Source organism: Antedon bifida, chromosome 6, assembly GCF_963402885.1.
Source record: "Antedon bifida chromosome 6, ecAntBifi1.1, whole genome shotgun sequence".
Taxonomy (NCBI): Eukaryota; Metazoa; Echinodermata; class Crinoidea; order Comatulida; family Antedonidae; genus Antedon; species Antedon bifida.
This window is the reverse complement of record NC_136231.1, coordinates 2,307,785-2,328,881: the sequence shown is the minus strand read 5'-3', so window position 1 is coordinate 2,328,881 and position 21,097 is coordinate 2,307,785. Positions and strand designations below refer to the sequence as shown.

The window sequence follows — 21,097 nt, the reverse complement described above, 5'->3', positions numbered from 1 at the left end:
ACAGTATTATTTTATTATTTACAAACTTTACTCTGAACAAACTTGGTTCAGAGGTTTAAAGTAGCGTGTTTGGTTTTCTATTCACACGTTGAAATACGGACTGTAAACAAGGCACTATTTGTACAGTATGTATAACTAAATTACAAAGGACATTGAAGAATGAAAGGATACCATTCAGATAATATAGTTTTGAAATAGGCCTAATTTGTGGACGGTGTAGTTGGAAATTGACGCAATCTTAAACAACTTAAAGCAGCAGCATCATAAAAGGTGAGTTTAGTTTGTCCTCACGTCTAAATAGTACAAGCAAACAGCTAGTATGTGAACTACCGTAGTTGCTTGATGTTAATGGGTCGGTTAACAAGCTAAATAGCTGTGACCCTTCACTTTTATGATTGTTTATAATATTTTAAAAATATAACTGTAATGACAATATTTGAGTTTTGGTGTTAGAGATGATGTGTTTATTATAAGTGGGAAAATCCAATGATCATTAAGCAGTGACTTGAATTGATTTAGGCTTGGAGCTTTTACAACAGATGGTAGGCTATTCCACAACTGAAAACTTCCTGGTGATCCAAACTTGCTTTTATATAACTTGTACTCACGACCTCTAGTTCCATGACAATCAACCAATATAAAAAAAACTTGCTCGATTCTAAAACTGGCAAGACCATGTAGGCTCATAATTCTAAAGATTTGAATCATATCCGCTCTTAACCTAGTTTAGAACTTTTCTGAATACATTTCAGGCAAAGCCAAAAAAATAATCATAATCTTCCAGATTATAATGTGTTAAATATTCATTTGTTTATTTCAGAAATATACCAAAATCCATCGTTTGAGGGATTTCAAAACTTTTACAAATAATGTCTATAAAGGTAAATTGGTAGCCAAAAGATTTAATTGAAACCATAATATGGGTGATCGCTTACGAGGGATGGTCAGTCATTGTGAACAGTTTGGCCGGACGTAACCAAGCATCGTATAAAAACACAATATTATTATAGTAGGCCTATTAACATTGTAGCGTTTTTTAGCAATTGGATGTATTTTCTTTTGTAGTTTTATTGTCTTAATTATGTCAAGACAAAATTTCAATTTTAACCGATAAGATGTCGAATTTGGCCTACTGACGTAATTCTCGGTTGGGACTATAACCGTCGACCTCCAGATCACTAGTTCATACCTCTAAATCACTGAGTTTTCTATGATAGGGTTAGGGTACTTACATAAACAGGATGATAATATTATAACTAGGCCTACTTTGAACGAGTATAATTGCAATATCACATCGGACTAAATAATATTAAATACAAATATTAATGTGAATAAAGTGGGGTATTTTACTGAAAATGAAACTTTTCTCTTCATTAATTTCATCTAGAATAATTTTCACATTAAACTAATTAAATCAAATCCAACTGTGAAGCGTTTTTATATTTCACAAACAAAAAAATATATTTTGAATAATGTAACTAAATTTTCGTATTTTTGTAGCACGTGTTTTGTTTAGTTGTTGTAATTGGGATACTGCTAGCTCCCTTACCAATGCTAATAGGAATGATGTGGAAACGATCACCAATAGAGGCTCCACATCGAAGCACGAAAGTTGATGTATTAACAAACAAGCAAATGTCAGTATATACATTAATTAGTTTCTTATTTTTCTAATTTCAAAACATTTTCGTTAAAATAAATATATATAATATATAAATTAATACTTTGTAGCATAAATTAATCACGACATTGACACAAGAGGTTGCTCAAATAATAATACAATATTTGAAAATACTTTATTCTGTTTGTGTTACTTTTTTGTAGGGCTTATAATGCCAATCAGATCAATAGAGCACAGACATGTGAACCAAAGAAGAACATCGTCTTTTTGAAGACCCATAAAACAGGTGGATCAACAATTTGGTGGATAATGCAGAACTTTGCTCTCCAGAACAAACTACAAGTTGTCGTGCCAATTACAGGTTTAAGTTTTTCAGACAAAAGCATAACGACCAATGTTGTAAGAAGAATATTTCCACCAATGGGCATTCGCAAGGGAGATTACACTAATTATAAATATAATGTATTTAGTATACACGCCAGATTCAACAGAGACGTATTTGATTCATTTATGAAGAAAAACACAACGTATGTAACTATATTGCGAAACCCAGTAACACAGTTTGAATCAGCTTTTGATTACTTTTCAATTGGAGGACGTAAAGGGAATAAAACCAGTAGATTAAGAGAATGGATGGAACATCCATTCCTAAACTGGAAAAAAAGTAAAATGCAATTTGCTATTCATAATTATCAAATTAGGGATTTGGGAATTAATCCATCGCTTAATGCAAATGAAATCATTGATACAAAAATTAAGAAATTAGACACAGATTTTGATTTCGTTATGATAACCGAAATGTTTGACGAATCGTTAATAATATTGAAGAAGATGATGTGCTGGCGATTTGAGGATATTGTATACTTTCCTAAAAAGAAGAGATATTCGCAGGTGTCGTTGTCGAAAGATCTTGTTTTGAAGATTGGTAACTGGAACGCACTCGATATGAAACTGTACGACTATTTTAAGAGGCGTTTTGACGATCATGTAAAGAATTATGGACCGAATTTTCAATCAGATCTTGATGCTTTTCGTAAAATTAAATCGTTTCTTTCAAATGTTTGTTTGAGCAGTTTTGATTCAGAAAAAAGTGGAAAGAGCGGCAAACTAATAGTTTCGTACAACTACAACCTTAACTTTACCGATGTAATATCCACTAAAGACGTAGTGTGTAAAAGAGTTAGACCACGTCTCCATAAGTGCAATATTGGCGGTAGTCAAATTGTATCATTTGATTTCAGCAAACTATGTTATGATTTAACACTAAAACCAAAAGAATTCATTCCCAGAATTCTTCGGAACATGATGCATAAAGGAAATGAAGTGTTAGGCCAACAGAAGAAATAATAACATCTTCGTAGGCCTACTCTGATCGAAAGTCAAATGAAGTGTTAGATCAACGGGAGAGAAATAATAACATCTTCGTATGCCTACTCGCATCGAACGTCAAATGAAGTGTTAGGCCAATGGGAGAGAAATAATAACATCTTCGTAGGCCTACTCTGATCGAATTAATTATATTATATTACTTATTTGAATTGTTTTAGTAGAAATTAGTTTATGAAACTCAATTGTATGTGTGCCTTTGTTATGAATCTCAACTAAATTAAATTCGATTTAAATTTTTATTTAAAATTCAAGGCTGCATAATAATAGGAACTCGCCGAAAATTGACGTTAATTTTGACCTGATAAACGTATTTAGCTTATATCAATATAGGCTAACCATTAAAGTGTATGTATCATATTATGATTTATTATGAAAATAAAAGAAAATAAGTTGACTACGTGATCATTAAAGATGTATTGTCCCCCAAAAGCATGAAAAATGAAGGTTCATTAACTCAGACTTTGACTTAGATTATTTTGTAGTTTTAATAAAGTTAATCACTTCCGTAGAAATAAAAAACCCCGAAAAATAAAGACAAAATAATTGGTTAAAGTCATAGGGGGACACATAGCCACACACACAAATTATGATTTTGTTAATCAATGTTGCTACATTGGTAGCGAAATGTTCGATTCATGCAAGATATTGTATTGTGTTATGAATAAACGTTTATGGTAGTTGGTGTGTGGCCACACCGTCCCAGAATAAACATGTTTTAAACAGATAGTTTGTCTCCGATGGTTTTTGTATGGGGTCAATTTCAAATTTCAACGAATACAGGCCCGTAGCCAGGGGGGGTTTTTATGGTTCGGGCGAACCCCCCTTTACAGCGAAATGACACCCCTAGATGGCCGCAAATGGTACTCTCGCACGTAAAATTCATGATAATTTTTTTTTCGTTCAATGCGAACGTCACGGGGAAGTCCCCGATGAAGGTACTTTTGGTACGGTAATACATTCTAATAACTGTACTCAATTAATGTAAATTAATTATCAATTAATAATTTTAAAAAGTTATACAAAAAATATGAAGCTGTTGCTATAAATATATTGAGCGAAAGGTTAAATTGTATAATTTGGAATTTTAATTCATTTAAAAATGCTAAATAAAGTCAGATGTTAAAACCACAATTTCCAAAAATTCATTTTTATTTATCCACTATAAACTTTACAAAAGTGTTGTTTTTTAAACCACACTCCAAATAAAACAAAGAAAATAATGATAGGACATTTGCAGAAAGAAGCAAACTTTGCTCTGCTACCGGTATAACACGGTTCAAATTTCGGAACGTCTATAAATTACTACGGAAATTCGGACTAATATTTACGAACGTACGGAAATGAAGATAAATAGGGTACTACACGCATCGGAAATACAAAACTATACGCACAATTATGATTTGGCCTAAAAATTGGCCTTAGATTATGGAAAACCCCCGGCAAAACGCAATAATTATGGAAAAATCGATTATTAGCCTTGGCAATATGCCTAATATTTAAAAGGAATGAATATAGGCTATATTTCGTTTGTCGATGAATTTTTGAATTCATGTGTGAATGATTGATCCATTAGAGGTAATCTGTTATGGCTCTAGTAACACTGCTATGCGTGGGTAGGCTATTTCTCATGTGTAGTAGAGCGTTTCTTTGATTGATTAATGTTGTTTGTATTATAAAACAAGTTCATTTTGGATTTTCAGTAAATTACCAATGGTTTATTCAAAGTCAAACTGTAACTAATCCCTCAAAATGGTATTATTATACCACTATATTGTTGAAAAATGGATTGCGTGATATGAAAATGGATTGATAGTAAAACGTAACAAAGATACGTTCTTGTAGAGGATTATTTTTGTAGCGTTCCATTTAAAATAAATGTTATTACAAAGAAATATTTTGGTTGTGAAGGTCGTTTTAACAATTAGGCTAATATCAAAACATTCAACAATGATAAAATGCCCTGCAACTATGTAACTACTTTATGACTAAGCCTATCAAGTTCCGGGTCCGGATGGATATTGTATACGATGAAATGGAACTCAATTTTAATTTAGTGGCAGAAACAACATTTAGTATGAAATTAAGGGTGTTGCCCGGGCCACAAGGGAAACACCCCTGGGTCCGCCCCTGGCTATAATAAGCATTGAATTTGCCTTCTCATCCAAATTGTGCTTTTTTTTGGGGGGCTTGTAACTTGAACGCAAAACAAAATACCGAGTGAATCATCAAACAATCGGCGGTGGTTCAGCACACAGAGCACGCGCATCTAACATACGGCAACAAATATTATCGTCCTTTAAATAGTCCACGTGTGTGAGGAGGAGGAAAAAAGTACGATCGTTTTGTTTAATGGTAGCATGCTGCATGAGAGTGTTTTTTCCGGCCAATTAGAGGTGCCATTTATCATGAATGTTATGTGCGAGAGTACCATTGGTTGTTGGTGCGGGGCAGTGACCCAAATACTTAGTGTCTGAACCCCCCCTTGACAGATCCTGGCTACGGCCCTGGAATAGGTGCACTTTCCTTTCCGGGGACAAGCTCTATTGTCCTGGTGTGAGTCTTATATAGTTTGTTTCATATTTAAAATCATGTAAAGTGCCATTTTTTTCGTGCGGGAACCTATGCAGCACTATTTTTTTCAAAATTGTCTTTGCTCAGCCCTAAACATGGTGGGGTACTGAAAATTCTCATACATGTTGTTTGAAAAAATAATAGATGCCATTTCCGGCCGGGACATTGCAGCTCTATTTGGTATGCCGTACGTTGTTATGCAAATGAGGTTGTGCAGGTGTATTATGGGGAAGATGGTATGTTAGTCATTCGCGGTAAACACGCGCCACACTGTTCGATTTTGATGTTGTTAATCTTTATATTAGAAGATTGTTCAAATCATGTAAATAAAACATTTTCCCGTCGGGAACCTAGCAGCTCTTCTCTTTTAATTTGCAAAAGTAATCTCGAAAAGAACTTTATGTGGAAAAGAAAGCCCACCCAAAAGTACTAAAAATAAAGGAGCTCATTGGCTTCTTTTCGAGGTTTTATGGCAGTCTATTTAATGGAAAATATGCCATGCAACTTTGTTTCTGATTTTAAAAGGTCCACTTGTTTCGGCCTGACATTTACAACCCTCAACATATCTCTATTTCAAAATCAAAGAAAAACAATATTTATTTTTAATTAAAAAAAAAAAAATATATATCCGTAGAGATTCGAACCCAATCTACTAGAGCTGAGAGCACCCAAACCTGGGCATTACCCGTTACGCTACAAAGTAGTACATGACAGAACAGCTGATAATAGTGTATTTATACGTGTATTACGTAATTCATCATTACACCATAACTATCATATTAACCTTGTTAAAACCAAAATGATCAGTTAGCTCAGTCGCCTGAGCGTCGTGTTGACAACACGTATGTCGTGGGTTCGATTCCCACGCTGGTCGGTGGAATAGAGTTAAAGGTATGCGACCACTGTGTTTGGGGTTCACAGAATTATACGTCCCCCTTTCCACCACACATCATGAGGCGACAACATCAATGCATCTGGTGATGTGCTGGAAACGACCCCAAAAGGCTGTGGCAGGGCCTTAGTGCTGAGGCAGGGAGAGCACATTTAACATCTTTTTTTTATTTAATTTTTTTTCCCAACCTGTATTCGATCTCGTAAATTTTATGTTTGCCGCCCTCAATTTTAAGAGGAATTGAATTAATTTTCATCGCAGGTGTACGAAAACGGTTTGGTATGCCGTGAGTTGTTATGCAATGATTGTGCAGGTGTAGTGGGAAAGACGGTAGTGTCAGTCATTCGCGGTCAACACGCCACACCGTTAAATTTTGATTTTGATTTTAAGGCCAACAGGAGAAATAATATTACATCTTCGTATGCCTAATCTGATCGAATTATATTACTATGTCACTTATTTGAATTGTTTTAGAAATTAGTTTATGAAACTCAATTGTAATATTGTATGTGTGCCTTTGTTATGAATCTCAACTAAATTTATATTATGAAAAAAAAAAGATATAAAAAAATACAAAACAATTAATAGAATTGCTAAAATACAGTAACAATTTTATAAAAATGCTTGGTAATTTGTAGAATTTAGGTCTACAAAATGCAATTCATTAATAATAAGGCCGAACTGTGTATGCAGGTGGTGGGGCGTTATTCCAAATTATGTTCTATGGGTGGAGGGGCGTTTGAATTATTCGAGGGGGAGTTTATTCAAAGCAACGCCTTTATTCAAATAAATACGGTAATAAAACTTTTCTTGTAGCCTATAGTAATAATTGTATTGTTTTTTTAGCTCTCATAAATTAATCGGCGGCATACAAAAAGCAACAGCTGATTTTCGCTCGCTTGAAAAGCATTATGGGTATCATAATAACAATACTGTAATTTATTTCCGGAAAAGGTCACACACACAATAGAGTGTGGAGGCTAGAAATTTGTATGGATGTTGTGTGTGGGTTTTTTTGTCAACATTGACTGGAAATAATGTGTTTAATGACTGGATGTGTGCCTCACTTTTGGAAAGAAGCATAATGAATTTGTGTATATTTTACGTAAAACACGTTCAAAGGACCTGTGAAGATGAAGATTAGAGACTTCCACATTTCACTTGATCATAATAAATCCGTCTACTCAGCTGGCGAGTTTGTGTCAGGCCATGTTGTTGTGGATTTACGAGGTGACCTCAAGTTGAGGGGAATCCGTATCTGCATGCGCGGTCTCGCAAAGGTACCGGTCCATAGGCCTAGCCTAGGCCTATTTTAAATATATATATATATATCTATTCACAGTATAGTACTACTGTAGAGTAATCCAAAAAATCTTTACTTATTAGGCCTATATTAATCTTCTGCAACCTTTAAAAAAAATTATTCCCTTCCTTCTTCCTCACAAATTAAAAAAAGAAATCACACACAGGAACTTTAACTTAAGCTAGGCCTAGCCAGACTCGGATTTTGTTTGAGTTTGTAGGGCTAGGTCGGATCTAGTTCAACACAAACAATTACTGTATTATTATAGAAGTCGGTAGTCATGTCACTGAATATCTTGAATAATCTAGTATTTTATTTACATTAAATCGGGGGTATTTTGATTGGTCACACACAGTGTCACAGTGCATTTGGCCTGCCATTCATTTTGATTGCCGAGTATTGCCAAAATTCATTGTGTGGCAATTGGTATTTATCGCGTTCATTTTGATTAGGCCATGACGTTGAGCCACTGTCCAAAAAAAAAAAAATTCCCCTAGACTAGAGCCTCCCAAATTTTCATCCAATCTCCCGAACAGCATTAATGGAATACAAGATGTATGATTCTTCAAAAAGCTTTAAATCTACTCAAAACATTCAGTAAATTTTTGATTTATGTATTATTATATTATATTAAATTGTCTAATCTATAAACACAGTATTTTATGTCAATTATCAAACTACTGTTAGGTGCATTGGAGCGAATCACGAGGAGGTGGCCATCAAACAGGATCTTATACTAAATTTTATGATGCAGAGGAGGAGTATTTCTCACAGAAGAAGGTTTTATTTGGTAAAGGTATGTTTTGAAAATTCACCATAAAATATGTGCAGCGTTGCACAAACACTACTTCATAACTCAGTGTACTCTCTTGCACATACTTTCTTAGGTGTTTTTTCAGGAAAATTAAATTCAGTAAAAGTTATACAATTAATTTATCATTGGTGCTATAGGCCTAATAATGGCAATGTATTTTTGTGAGACGTGGAAGTACAATCACTCACCAAACACACTTTTAAAATACCTTTAAAGTGTGATTCCCACAATGCACTGCAACCTACGTAACGTAAGTGAATGCCCTTCCAATAATTTTGTTTTCTCCTGCCTGCGTAGAATTTTGATCTAGTTCACCAGCTTATTTGGCTATGCACTGTTTTCCAGTGTTCTTCTGCCTTGCGTCGTCGTGTGAAATAAAACTGATTTGATTTCCTGTTGTTGCGTTGCCGGTTCCCACTTGTGATTACGCAATACAGCACTTTGCGTCGCTGTTTTGCGTTCTAGTGGGAACCATTCTTCAGAAGTGCGATTTACAAAAACTTCAACTTCTACACATCAAGATACAAACTGCACACCAGTACCACTGCATGTGCTGAGGAGTGCAATTTGTAAGGATCAACATTCAACATCTCTAGACTTTCTAAGCAAATAAATTACTCAATTATTAGACAATCATGACATCAACATCCATATTTAAGGCAGGGTACCAGTCAATTCACCTGTTTTCAATCAATATTTAATTATCCGTCGAAACTCATTGCTTTGTGATTTCATGAACTTTAACCTTGTCATTTTGTGCCATTATTTATTTACTATGTGAAGCTTATTCTTTATTATAAGACTTTCAAATAACCCTTCTAAAACTGTCTTGCCTAATGGACCATACCCTTTTCACACTGCATAAATTGTTACAACTTGTTACATATTTTGATCTCCAGACTTATTTAATGTTTTCAAACACGCATTTGCGAACCTTGTGAAATCTCGGTAGAAGTAATTGTCATTGTCTGTTTGGGGGCGCTATTTGAAATTTAAGAATTAGTAAAAAACGTCACACTCTGATACTTTCAAACAGATGTACTGTGATTGGTCAGTTAAATACCAGGATAAAGCACATACAGTATGCGCAGTACAAACTCGAAACATCTTGGAACAACAGAACAGGCCTCTAGCTGGTGCGTTTTTCTCCCGAGATTTCACAGAGCTCCCCTTTGAAATACATTGTTAGTTAGGTGATTTGTGATATATAGTTGAAGCATTAAATTAATTAGCTTTACCCCATTATCAACACTCAACATTCTTATCCTTTTTATGATTCTATTTTCAAAACCTTCCTCGTACCTCATTGTTATATTTTTCCCGAAGGATTCTTGTTGAATGTGTATTTGGTGTAGGTTTTCATGAATACTCATATTCATGAATATTTCTTCAGTACTACCGTATTAGCATAATTTAATCAAATATTATTACCTCATGGAATATTACGTTTAATGAACATTGGTTGCTTGTTTTAATACTCTTTTAGTACAGTAGATTAAATCAATCAATCAATCTCACATTCTTATATTTACACTAATGTTAGCTGTTGTTCTTTAATGGATGAGTGAGACATGATTAGAAATTGTTTTGAATAATACTTGGCACAAATATGTGTACATTTGTCATTTATCTCTTTTCTTTATATTACAAATATTAGCATGTACAGTATCCCATACAGTTTTGTTATATCACTAAAGATACTAACAACTTTCCCCATCCCACAGTTTTCAAATTTAATGTTTTCACACCTTCCCAGTCATAATTCTAGTCATTTCGATAACCCCAGTTATCTCGTGCCTCCCAGCCCCACCCAGACTGACTACCAACCATACAATAACCTCAGGCAGTTCAAATAGTTAAAAACCTTCCCAGTACATTTGCGGTCATTTTTTTTATTAAACCCATGTGTATAGTAAGTCTGTAGATGCATACATATGATCAGTAGAAAACATAAAACAACCAGCCTAAAATAAAATAAAACAGTAAAACAATGCATATGTATAATGACATGTATATGTTTAGTGCAGAAAGAGGTTACTGGGCCAGAGAAGCACAGCCCTAGTAGAAGCTGTATGTCAACCAATTAACTGCAATGCTTTCAGTGAGTTGGCTAAATAAAACATTACAACGACGGTAGTTAGTGCTAATTGCTCTAATTATTCCAGGCTTCTTAGTTTTGAAATTCTATCTTACATACTAATTTGCAAAATCGCAGCCAAATTGACCACACAATAATTGTCATTTCTTTGTCTAGAATACTGTATGATAGAGTACAATAGGATAGTACACTAGGAGTGTCCATTATTCAGTACCATTCTAGTCATTTTTTCAAATTATCATTTTGTCAATACCAGATTTTTTTTTTCTGGAGCTGGCTTATGTAACTATAGACATATTGGTAGTGTATTTAATTCTAGTGATTAATATTTATAATTATTACACTTACAGTAATAATAACACGTTACAGTATGAAAGTTCAACTTTCATTATCCTGTATTAGGCCTATATGAAAGCTTGGATTAAATGGCATGCATTATTGTAGGTAACTAATTGTATGACATTCCTGAATCAACTATTAAATTATTTGCATTGTTGGTAAACAATATCACAACAGTGTTCTCCCAATTGTAGAAATCAAGTCTGGCAAATTGACAAAATATACTGTATCCTTTGACTGCTCTTTGTTTTTTAATATTTTGGCCTAACCTACCTAGAGATAAGTGATTATTTTATGTATCATTTTCTTTAACTATTTTTAATACCGGTTGGAGCCAATTTAAATTTGCAAAACATGCTGGCAAAACCTGCTTCGGGAGAACACTGACAAAATTGTAGCTAAAACTAATCGATGGTACTGTACAGTATATTAAAAGCGTTTCATAGGTGCAGTGAAGTAAACACATGGTGCGAAAAACGTTTACAGTAGGCCAATGTTTTGTAACATGAAATACATCAAGATTTGCATTAATTAAGAGTATTTATATTATTTTTTTTGATGATAATATTTTCAGATGAGAATGAATCTGGTAGTAACCCAGTCTTAGGAGTTGGTCGTCATGAATTTATCTTCAGTTTTCAAATTCCATATGGGTATGTACAGCACTAATTATATATATATATTATTGTGATTTTTTAATTCATATTATTATTAATTCATAATATCACAAGTAAGGTACAGTATATTGTTATCTTGTCCTTGAAGTTCGATGCTAACAGTCTCGAAAAGAAAAGCATGGACAGGGTCACCCATTTGAGAGAATTTCATTATCCTGGAGGAGTGTTTCAAGTTGTGTTCTCTCCTTGGAGGGTTAAAGGCCTATATCGGTTTATCCATGTAAGCGGCACTCATACTACAGTACCAACACTACTATTGATTTGTGTATTGTTTTAAATTCATGCCATTAATTAATTGATTAATTAAGCACTTTTATCAAAGTAAATAAACAAATTGTTATAAGCAATTATACAAAGAAATATGTTACAGTAGGGATGTGAGTTGCTACAGGAGTAAGATGAGATAAAATAGAGATGCCAGACAAAATGAAAGTACAGTCATTGCAGTTAAACTGATTTCTAATATCCATATTATTGATTTTGAAATAAAAATTGTCTTTTTGTCAAGCCAAAATAATGAGTCTACAGTATGCCATGACTTTGATTACAAAATAAATGTATTTCTCATCATTTATCATTCCAAATTAATTTATTTTATTAGATAAGGAATTATTTTTTTCTGCATTGTAATCAAACCTAAAATTATCTCAATTTATGCAATTTATATCTGTATACATTGTTACGAGTTGCATTGTTTTGAATAAAATTGATTGTTGACATTTAATGAGTATTGACTATGTGCAGTATGCTGTAGCATAAATTAATTATTAATATTCAAAATTAATAAATTATTGTTAGAATTTTAAATCCTTTGTTATTTTTAATAAAAAAATGTATGATGACATTATTGGTTGACTTTTTAGTTCAATAAAGTATATTTTCCCCTGAAAAAAATTATTATTTTTACTTAAAAATGCCATTTTGTAATGTCACATATGATTCTGTAATATAATGAGGATGACTTGGTAAAAAACATGAAAAATTACATGAAAAAATGGATTATTATTTTAAATTGTTTCTAAAACTGTAGGCCTATATTAAACTGGATTTACGCTCGACTAAATACATAGCCACACACTTATGACCCTGACTTATATTATCGTATTGCAATAATAAAAAAATGGAAGTTTAACTGCACAAATATTGCATATATTTTTTCTGGCTTATTATTATATCTGCAATTAACACAGATTTTATACAATGTATAGTTGACAATGACATTTACAGTATTTTAAAAGGAAGGTCATTATATATTGTTAATATTTATTATTGAGATGACTTGCCACTTTGCACTAACAGTCTACAAGCTGTGGGTAAACAGAACCCTTTCAGAGGCCTCACCATTGTGTACAAAAGATAACAATAAACATATTGAAATATACACAAAAATAACAATTAACATTGAATTGTTGTTCAACATTGTTTGCTGTACATGTATGTAAATATTTTGGGAACTAATACCCTTTTCACATCTACATGATCTCCCGACACGTTTTCACACACGCATACGCGCACCTTGTGAAATCTTTGGAGGAAAGAATAGTTGCGCGATATTTGATTAATATGATTGGTTAATACCAGGGTAATACATGCGTGCGCAGTAAGAACTCGAAACATCTCGGAATAAAAACACAGGCCTCTTGTTGGTGTGTATTTCACAAGGGACTCCTATGAAATCTCGGGAGATTTTACAGAAAATTGTCTTCACACTATGCAAACCTGGTTTATACAAATCATTACATTTTGCAGATGTGAAAAGGGTATAAGCTTCTGCTACCACTCCATGGCATGCTATTACCCATACAATTTTTTTTTGTATATTAAAATACTGATGCACAATGGCAGTTTATACCAATGCAAAATTATTTTTATTTTTTAAATATTGTACACTTTAATTTCATTTATTTCTTTCAAATGAAACGTTAACATTTGACAAAAATAAAATATAAATAATTTTTCTTTTGCTTTTTTAAAAATGCAAAAAAGAATAGACAAGAGCCCTCTAAGTTATACATCAATTGGATTACTCCAATCGACACTTGTGCCAGGCAAGCCATGTACAATAGTAATACTTGTATAAGCAACCCTATAAAATATGCATAATTATTTTGTTTTGTGGTCAGTCTTTAGATAGACCTTTCCATAAAAATACTATGACGGAGGATAATTATTCCAGTGGCTCAAATACACGTCAAGTATACTGTAATTACTATACATTCAAAACAAGTAACTAGTAATTAAGAATATTGCTGCTATTTCAAGACAAATATAGTAATAACTCATTTCTGGTTTGAGAAAAAAAACATCATTAAGAAGTCTTTTACATCAAGGTCAAAGTATTGCATGATATAATAAATCCATTAAATAATGATGTTTTGGAGTTCTAACCAGAAAAATTATACATTAATTTTGGTTTTTTTTTATGTTTTCATATATTTTGTTTAATTGCTTTCAAGAAATTTCAAATAATTTATTCAAACAAGGGTTTATTTAAACCAGAATGCATAATGCAAAAAAAGTATTCTTTTTTTACGACTTTTTTCCTTTTCTAGGAGGGTTGCTACGTCTTTTGAAGGCAAGTATGGTAGGATTCGTTATTGGTTAAAGGCTGAGGTGGATAAACAATGGGGTTTCAACAGTCGTACCAAGTTGGCCTTTACCGTTATAGACCACATCGATATTAACACTCCATTATTACTTGTAGGTATACGTTTTGTATTTGTTGTCTTGGTTTGCCTTGCATTATGATTGTTCCTCCAAGCTGTGACCTGGGATGTTTGTTTTACATTGTTATGATTTTATTTGAAATAAAGGATGATTTTTAAAAAAAAATCTCTAGTAAGGAAAATATTTTTTTTATTTCATCAATTTTCTCTAATGACCATCAATAGAAGCTGCCAATGTTTACTTATGTCTGCAGTGCTTTTGAAAATTATTATATTAAATATGTATTGTCAATATTAATTTATGTTAATTGATCTTAAATTTCAGACGCCACTTGTAGGAACAAAAGAAAAGACCGTTTGCTGTGGTCTGTGTGCGGCCGGACAAATTAGCATGTCAGTGAAGACTGACCGTAAAGGTTATTGTCCAGGTGAATAGATTACTATGAAAATATTCTTTTTTTTAATAAATATGCGAAAATAGATGATGTAGGCACATTTTTTTGTCACATAAAGTTTGATAGCGTAGACAGAGCTTTAAACATTCATTATTATGGCAATAATTGAAAATGAGTACTTTATTCTGTTGTATAGGAGAATCAATAGCTATTACAGGCGAATATGAAAATGGCTCGGCAAGGAGAATGAAACCAAAGGCGACCCTCTACCAAAGAACAATGTTCTATGCTGACGGAAAATCGAGGTCTGTACGTAGTGCGGTTGCCTGTATACAAGGCAAAGCCATTAGAGGGCGCTCTTCAGATAGTTGGAGTAATAAATTGTTAAAAATTCCAGCGATCACGCCAACGTTGACCAACTGTAGTATAATCAAGCTTGAGTATTTTCTTAGTGTAAGTATTTCAGATTTTTATATTTACATAATGTAAAAATACTCAGTAGCTCAATAACTATTCAGATGAAAACCTCTATTTAAGGGACACTGTTGGATTCCGAAGGAGTCTCTTAAGCTTGGTTTCCACTAGAGACCCAGCACAAGAACGTAGATGCAATGTGATTTGACCAATGACAAGCGAAAGTTCAAATAATCCATCGCTTGTCATTGGTCAAATCACTTACATTGCATCTAAATCCCACTTGCATTGGATTTATGTCAGATTCGTTTTATTGATGTCCTTGTGTTGCGTCTCTAGTGGGCACCCAGCTTAAATAGTTATTCTACCGTATAGCAATTAGTTATATTGTGGGAAGATAATATATATTTATTATTATATTCATTTTATTTATATTTTCACTAAATCATATTTGGTTGTTTCAGATTTGTCTTGATATTACTGGTGCGACCAACTTGTACATAAACCTTCCTATAGTAATTGGTACTGTTCCGTTGAGGGCGCCGCCATACTCACCAATTGACCCGTTGGCGGTTGATAGCTTCAACTTTAGTATGGCTACTGAATCAAATGGATTGGGATTCAATCCTGCCACATTCCGTAATATTTGTACTCAAGAAGGTAATATATTGTATTTCATTTTTCCAAAAGGAATTTCATATACAATTCCTCAAAATTAATTATTTGTCAGAATAATTATTATAAGTTATTCAGAATATGGCAACATATTTAAAATTTATACATTAGCATTACAAAATTACTGACAGAAAAATTACGTAACTGAGTTTAAAAAGCCTGAATAAAAGAATTAATAGAAGTGTTCTTGAATTTTTATGCAAATGATGACCTGGGTTCTTTTAAGTCCACACGGGCAAACTGTGTTCACTGGACCTGCGGTTTATAGTCGTTATCTGAAGTGAGTTGGCCTCGAACCCATGCAAATATTGTTGGCTCTTAAACTGCTGAGACATTTGAAAAAGTCAATGTGTTCTACATCGAGCAGTCGTCAATCGCTGTCCAGTTCCTAACTATTGATAATTACTATGGACTGGATGGGCCTTGTCTTTCATTATGCTACTAACTTTAATCATAAACATTAACATTACAAACGTCATTGATTAAAATGTTCTGATTAATTATGCTTTTTCTTTGTGTCTGATTTCCTTAAGCTATTAAACCACATCATATATCAAACCACTTTCTATAACCAAGTATCACATTTATCTAAAGCTCTGTCTACACTATCAAACTAGTTTGCCAAAAAAGTGTGATGTGCCCAATTATGGTAGTGATATTCCCAAATATGGTAGTGCTATGACATCACCATAAATATATATGGGCACATCACATTTTTTTTTGTCACATAAAGTTTGATATTGTAAGCAGAGGTTAAAAGACACATTTTTGCTTTTAAATGTAAGATTACAAATACTATATTTTACCAATATGTACACATTTTTGTGTGCTTTTTTCAGCACCTCCAAGTTATGCTGAGTGTGTTTTTGGGTCAGTGGATATCCAAGATGATGAACCAGGGGATATGATAGGGGTAACAGCTTATACCCCTATGTACTCCTATGTATGGAACTATGAATATCGTAATCCACCGCCATCATATTCAGTGGTATGTACTAAATCAATTGGAGTGGCGTTGTGGCTTATGATGCTTGGCCAAGGGTCATGGTTTCAAGTCCTGTCATATGTCAGAATAATTTACAACTCCACTCCCAAAAAAATGTTTATGTAGAGCATCTTGTGTATATGTTTGTCTTGTGAATGGGATTGCCACCTTCAAGAAGGGTAGTGAATGGTTACCCTTGGCAATTTGGCAAACCTAAAGAAAAAATAAATACTGATAACATTTTAAAAAGAAAAAAACTATTTGATAAAGACATTTACAATTGACAGCTTACTGTATATTATTTATTTGGAATTTCTTTTATGATTTCATATCTGAACCATTACAAGACTATTAAACAATAAACAGAAAAATGCAAAGAAAGAAACCCTTTAAACCCAACAGAATGTAGCACATTTCCAATTTGAAACTCATAATTTATTATTATTATTAGTTCATTCAGTTCTGGGCTTTATTCAGAAAAAAGTGATACTGCCCTCGCTGATGGCTAAATGGTTTTTAAACAATTTTCTGTGTGTACTTTTATTTTACAGAATGAAACAAATTCATCGCAAGTGATAGAAAGTAATACAAACTCAAATGTAAGATGTTGATACCTGATGAAAACGTTGAGGTACCTTCTTAACATTTAAAAATAATTTGTTCAAGTTTAATTTATAATCTCATTATTACCTAATATGGCCTTTAACCAAGAGACAAGAGAATTCATTTTTAATCATCAACCTAGGTGCTTTGCTATTGTTAAGTAACCTTTTTTTTAAATTTACAACAAAATTTGTGAGTCCTATTCTGATATTTTTTTTGGGGTGCTTCAGCTCATTACGAATATAATTTTGGATAAATTTTATTGCATTATTCCATCTTTATCTGATCATTTTAATTAACAAATTATGTCTTCATGTTTCATGAACTACTTTTACCACACATTTCATAAAAATATTTATTCTATTTTGACCAATCAAAACTAATTGTTAAATGATGTCATTATCTTGAATGGTGCCATATTTTGTTTCTACTGTACATATTTAAAAAGAGAGAATATTTTACATGTTTTGTTGTGTAAGAAACTTTTGTAGCATTCCAAATTTAAAGTGCTAACAAAAAAGAAAAAGTGTTGCAAAAGAGAATTTAGTGCTAAAGCTTGGTTCTCACTTGAACGCAATGCAAAAAAGTGAGTTGACCAATCAAAAGCAACAGTTTGGATGGCCCATCACATTGTGATTGGTCAATTCACTGTTTTGCGTGGGCACCAAGCTTAATAGGAAGCTTTTAATTGTACTGTACAGCCCCTAGACTATGGAATTAATAGAGCGTATCCAACATATGCACATGCTCACAAGTTTTTCGGTTGTATGCCGAACAGCCATGTACAGTAGAGACTGTATTTAGACTTTCATAGTCTAGGCATTATATCTCCCATGGTCTAGGCACTGTACACCCAGTTTAAAGTCAATTCCTATAATGATGTATGGGGCCAGATTGTTATGGTCAAAACTATATATTTTATATATTTTGTAGACATTGTTATGCCTTTGTAAACCTTGAATGTATTAAGTTAATGAATAAGCAGATGGTTGTAATAGTTTGGTGCATTAAAATGTCAATAGAGTTGATTAGTGCTATAGATAGCGTCTGAACAAACAGTGGATTAGTAAAAGCCACTTGGTATATGTTTAATGGACGCTAGCAAATCTACAGTAGTAGCTGAAGCTACAAATATTACTTACTATCATTTTCTTGAGATTCAACTGATATTTGTCATTTTTTTATTTACCAATGAGCTATAGTTAGGATACAAAAAAAAACTCTGAGCAGTATATTTGGATGTTCTCTACTAATCTAGTAGCCAAAGCTAGTCATGTATCCGTACAAAGCCTGCCTTTTATGTATTTTACCTTGATTAACTTGACCATTTCACTAATTTGTAAATTTTTGGTTGTTTAGCTCAAACTCAATGATCTTGCCATTGTTTTTTTATAGAATAGGATGAATCTATTCATATTAATGAGGTAGCTATTCCAATCTGTAGTTATTGAAAGACCGTTTGTGCTTACAGCAGTTCAGTTGAGCTTTCGATTTGCCACGATCGACGACTTACCTAGGTCAATCAATGTGTCATTGGCAGACGCTCTGTTGAGGTAGGAGGAGCGAGGAAACATCCCAATATCCCAGCATGCACATATTGAATAAAACACTACATACTACTTTGGTCATCGTTCGTCGCAAATCGAAAACTATGTGAACAGTTAAAGCATGGTTCCCACTAGCTACGAAACGTAACAACGTATCGGCGCAAAGTGCTGTATTGCGTAATCACAAGTGGGAACCGACGATGCAACAGTGCTGCAAACATCACAGGTTTGATTTCACGCAGGCGGGGGAAAACACAATTATTGGAAGGGCAATTTCTTACGTTGCGTAGGTTGCGTTACGTTGCATCGCTAGTGGGAACCAAGCTTTATGCAGATTATCATACTAATGTTATTTGTATTATTATTTTTATTATGCTATGTAACTGAATGTTCTCACTGTATACAGTATAACATTCTCTGTCTGTTCAAGGCAAGGATAGTTAATAGTCGCTCTCAGAAACACAAAACAAAGTGAATGTTGTTAATGATGTGTATTGTTTAGTGATTTGGTGTTATTGCATTAACTAGTGAAAAAATATTTAAATGTTTAGGTTTTTAAATACATTGTAAGGTTGGTACTTAAAACTAAAATTAGTTTGTCAGAACCCTATTACTAATCTATTTTTCGAGAAAAGTTTTTTATATTTAGAAGGCAACGTGCAGTAGCTGCCATTTGATGGCAATGATGTAGATGATGTTGGTGACCATCTTTAGATGCTGTCACCAGATCATTACCAATGTAGAAGATGTCATGGCCAATGACATCTTGTGTAGTGCAATGTGATGAGGTCAGTGTCCTCTATCAGGAATGAATAATTTATTTACGTAATACAGTATTTTGTTTATAGTGTCATTATTAGTACGTTTTTTTACACCCCTTTGATAGTTCCACAGTCATGTTCTTGCAGAGATGTATCAATAGAATAACTAATGTGTATGATTTCTTGTAATTCTCTGTACTGTATCTTCACATATAGCATTCTATGGCCAGTATCATAGGCACATTCTGTAATACAGTGTGACATATGTATCAAATGTGGCATCTGTATTATGTCAAGGTTAGACTTATGGCCTATGATACAGCTTCACATGTGAATTTTATATCATGGAATTAGTTTTAGGGTTTTAAGTTAGGGTAAATTCAACATCACATGTGACATGATACAGACTCACATGTGATGCAAATATGACACTGTATCGTAGAATTGTTCTATGATACTGGGTGTAGATAGAGTATGAAGCTAGATACAGTATGAAGAATTGGCTAGTATATTCATTATTAACCTGCTCCCAGACATATTGTTAATTTTTCCAATTTATATACGGACATACAAGAGAATAGAGCATGTACGCCTAGTAACTGCACTAGAAAATGCTAGACTTATGATTTTGAAATTGAAAACATGTATTGTATGTAGAAACTTTAGCAGCAGGCTAAATCAATTTTGGATATCTTCATTGACTGGACCAAGGAGACCTACCTTTACTTATTTCTCAGGTGCCTTTACATCATATTTGTATATACTGTATTATTTTCTTTTTTTTTGGCTTATATTTGGCATCTTTTTTTTTCTTTGTATTTATTTAATATAACCTTTTCCAAATTATTTTTGTAAAGTTATGCTTAGTTTATTTTTTATTTATAGAAAAGGATTGTTTAATAAAACCTATTCTTTACTAACCCTATCTGAGACTTAATAATGTGTGCCAAGTACAAACAAAAATGTCCTTTTTACCCAAAATTCTAAATTTTAGATAAGTATCATTGAAGCCGTAATATCTCTCTCCATTTTGTGATTGCTATTTAACACATTACTTATTATAGAGTACGTCAATTTAATTAATTAAATAAACTATATTTTTAAAATCAAAACTAAATATTATTAAAAACAATTTATATATATTTATGAACCATAAACATTGTTTGATTATTAATTTAATGGTGGTGCATCCATTTCTGTTAATAACACAAACTTTTATTGGTAAATTGATAGAATACAAAAATGTGGCAAAATTCTTTCTTTCAATCTTCCAATTAAAAAGAAAAGTTGATTCTTGAATTGTGTTATTAGGTTTTTTGACAGATAATGATTAAATCTATGCCCTTT

The 21,097-nt window shown here is 32.9% G+C and overlaps 2 protein-coding genes across 2 annotated transcripts; both read left to right on the top strand.

Moving 5' to 3' along the window:
- Window positions 1-209: 209 nt before the first annotated feature.
- LOC144844597 (galactosylceramide sulfotransferase-like) lies at window positions 210-3,437 on the top strand. Its single transcript, XM_078701575.1, has 4 exons — window positions 210-270; window positions 821-881; window positions 1,501-1,637; window positions 1,825-3,437. The coding sequence occupies exons 2-4, from the start codon at window positions 870-872 to the stop codon at window positions 2,966-2,968; spliced, it is 1,293 nt and encodes a 430-aa protein (XP_078557701.1). The 5' UTR covers window positions 210-270; window positions 821-869; the 3' UTR covers window positions 2,969-3,437.
- Window positions 3,438-7,496: 4,059 nt separating this feature from the next.
- On the top strand, window positions 7,497-17,573 carry LOC144844598 (arrestin domain-containing protein 3-like). Its single transcript, XM_078701577.1, has 9 exons — window positions 7,497-7,753; window positions 8,464-8,572; window positions 11,602-11,680; window positions 14,257-14,404; window positions 14,696-14,798; window positions 14,962-15,218; window positions 15,644-15,839; window positions 16,694-16,842; window positions 17,391-17,573. The coding sequence occupies exons 1-9, from the start codon at window positions 7,607-7,609 to the stop codon at window positions 17,448-17,450; spliced, it is 1,248 nt and encodes a 415-aa protein (XP_078557703.1). The 5' UTR covers window positions 7,497-7,606; the 3' UTR covers window positions 17,451-17,573.
- Window positions 17,574-21,097: the final 3,524 nt, after the last annotated feature.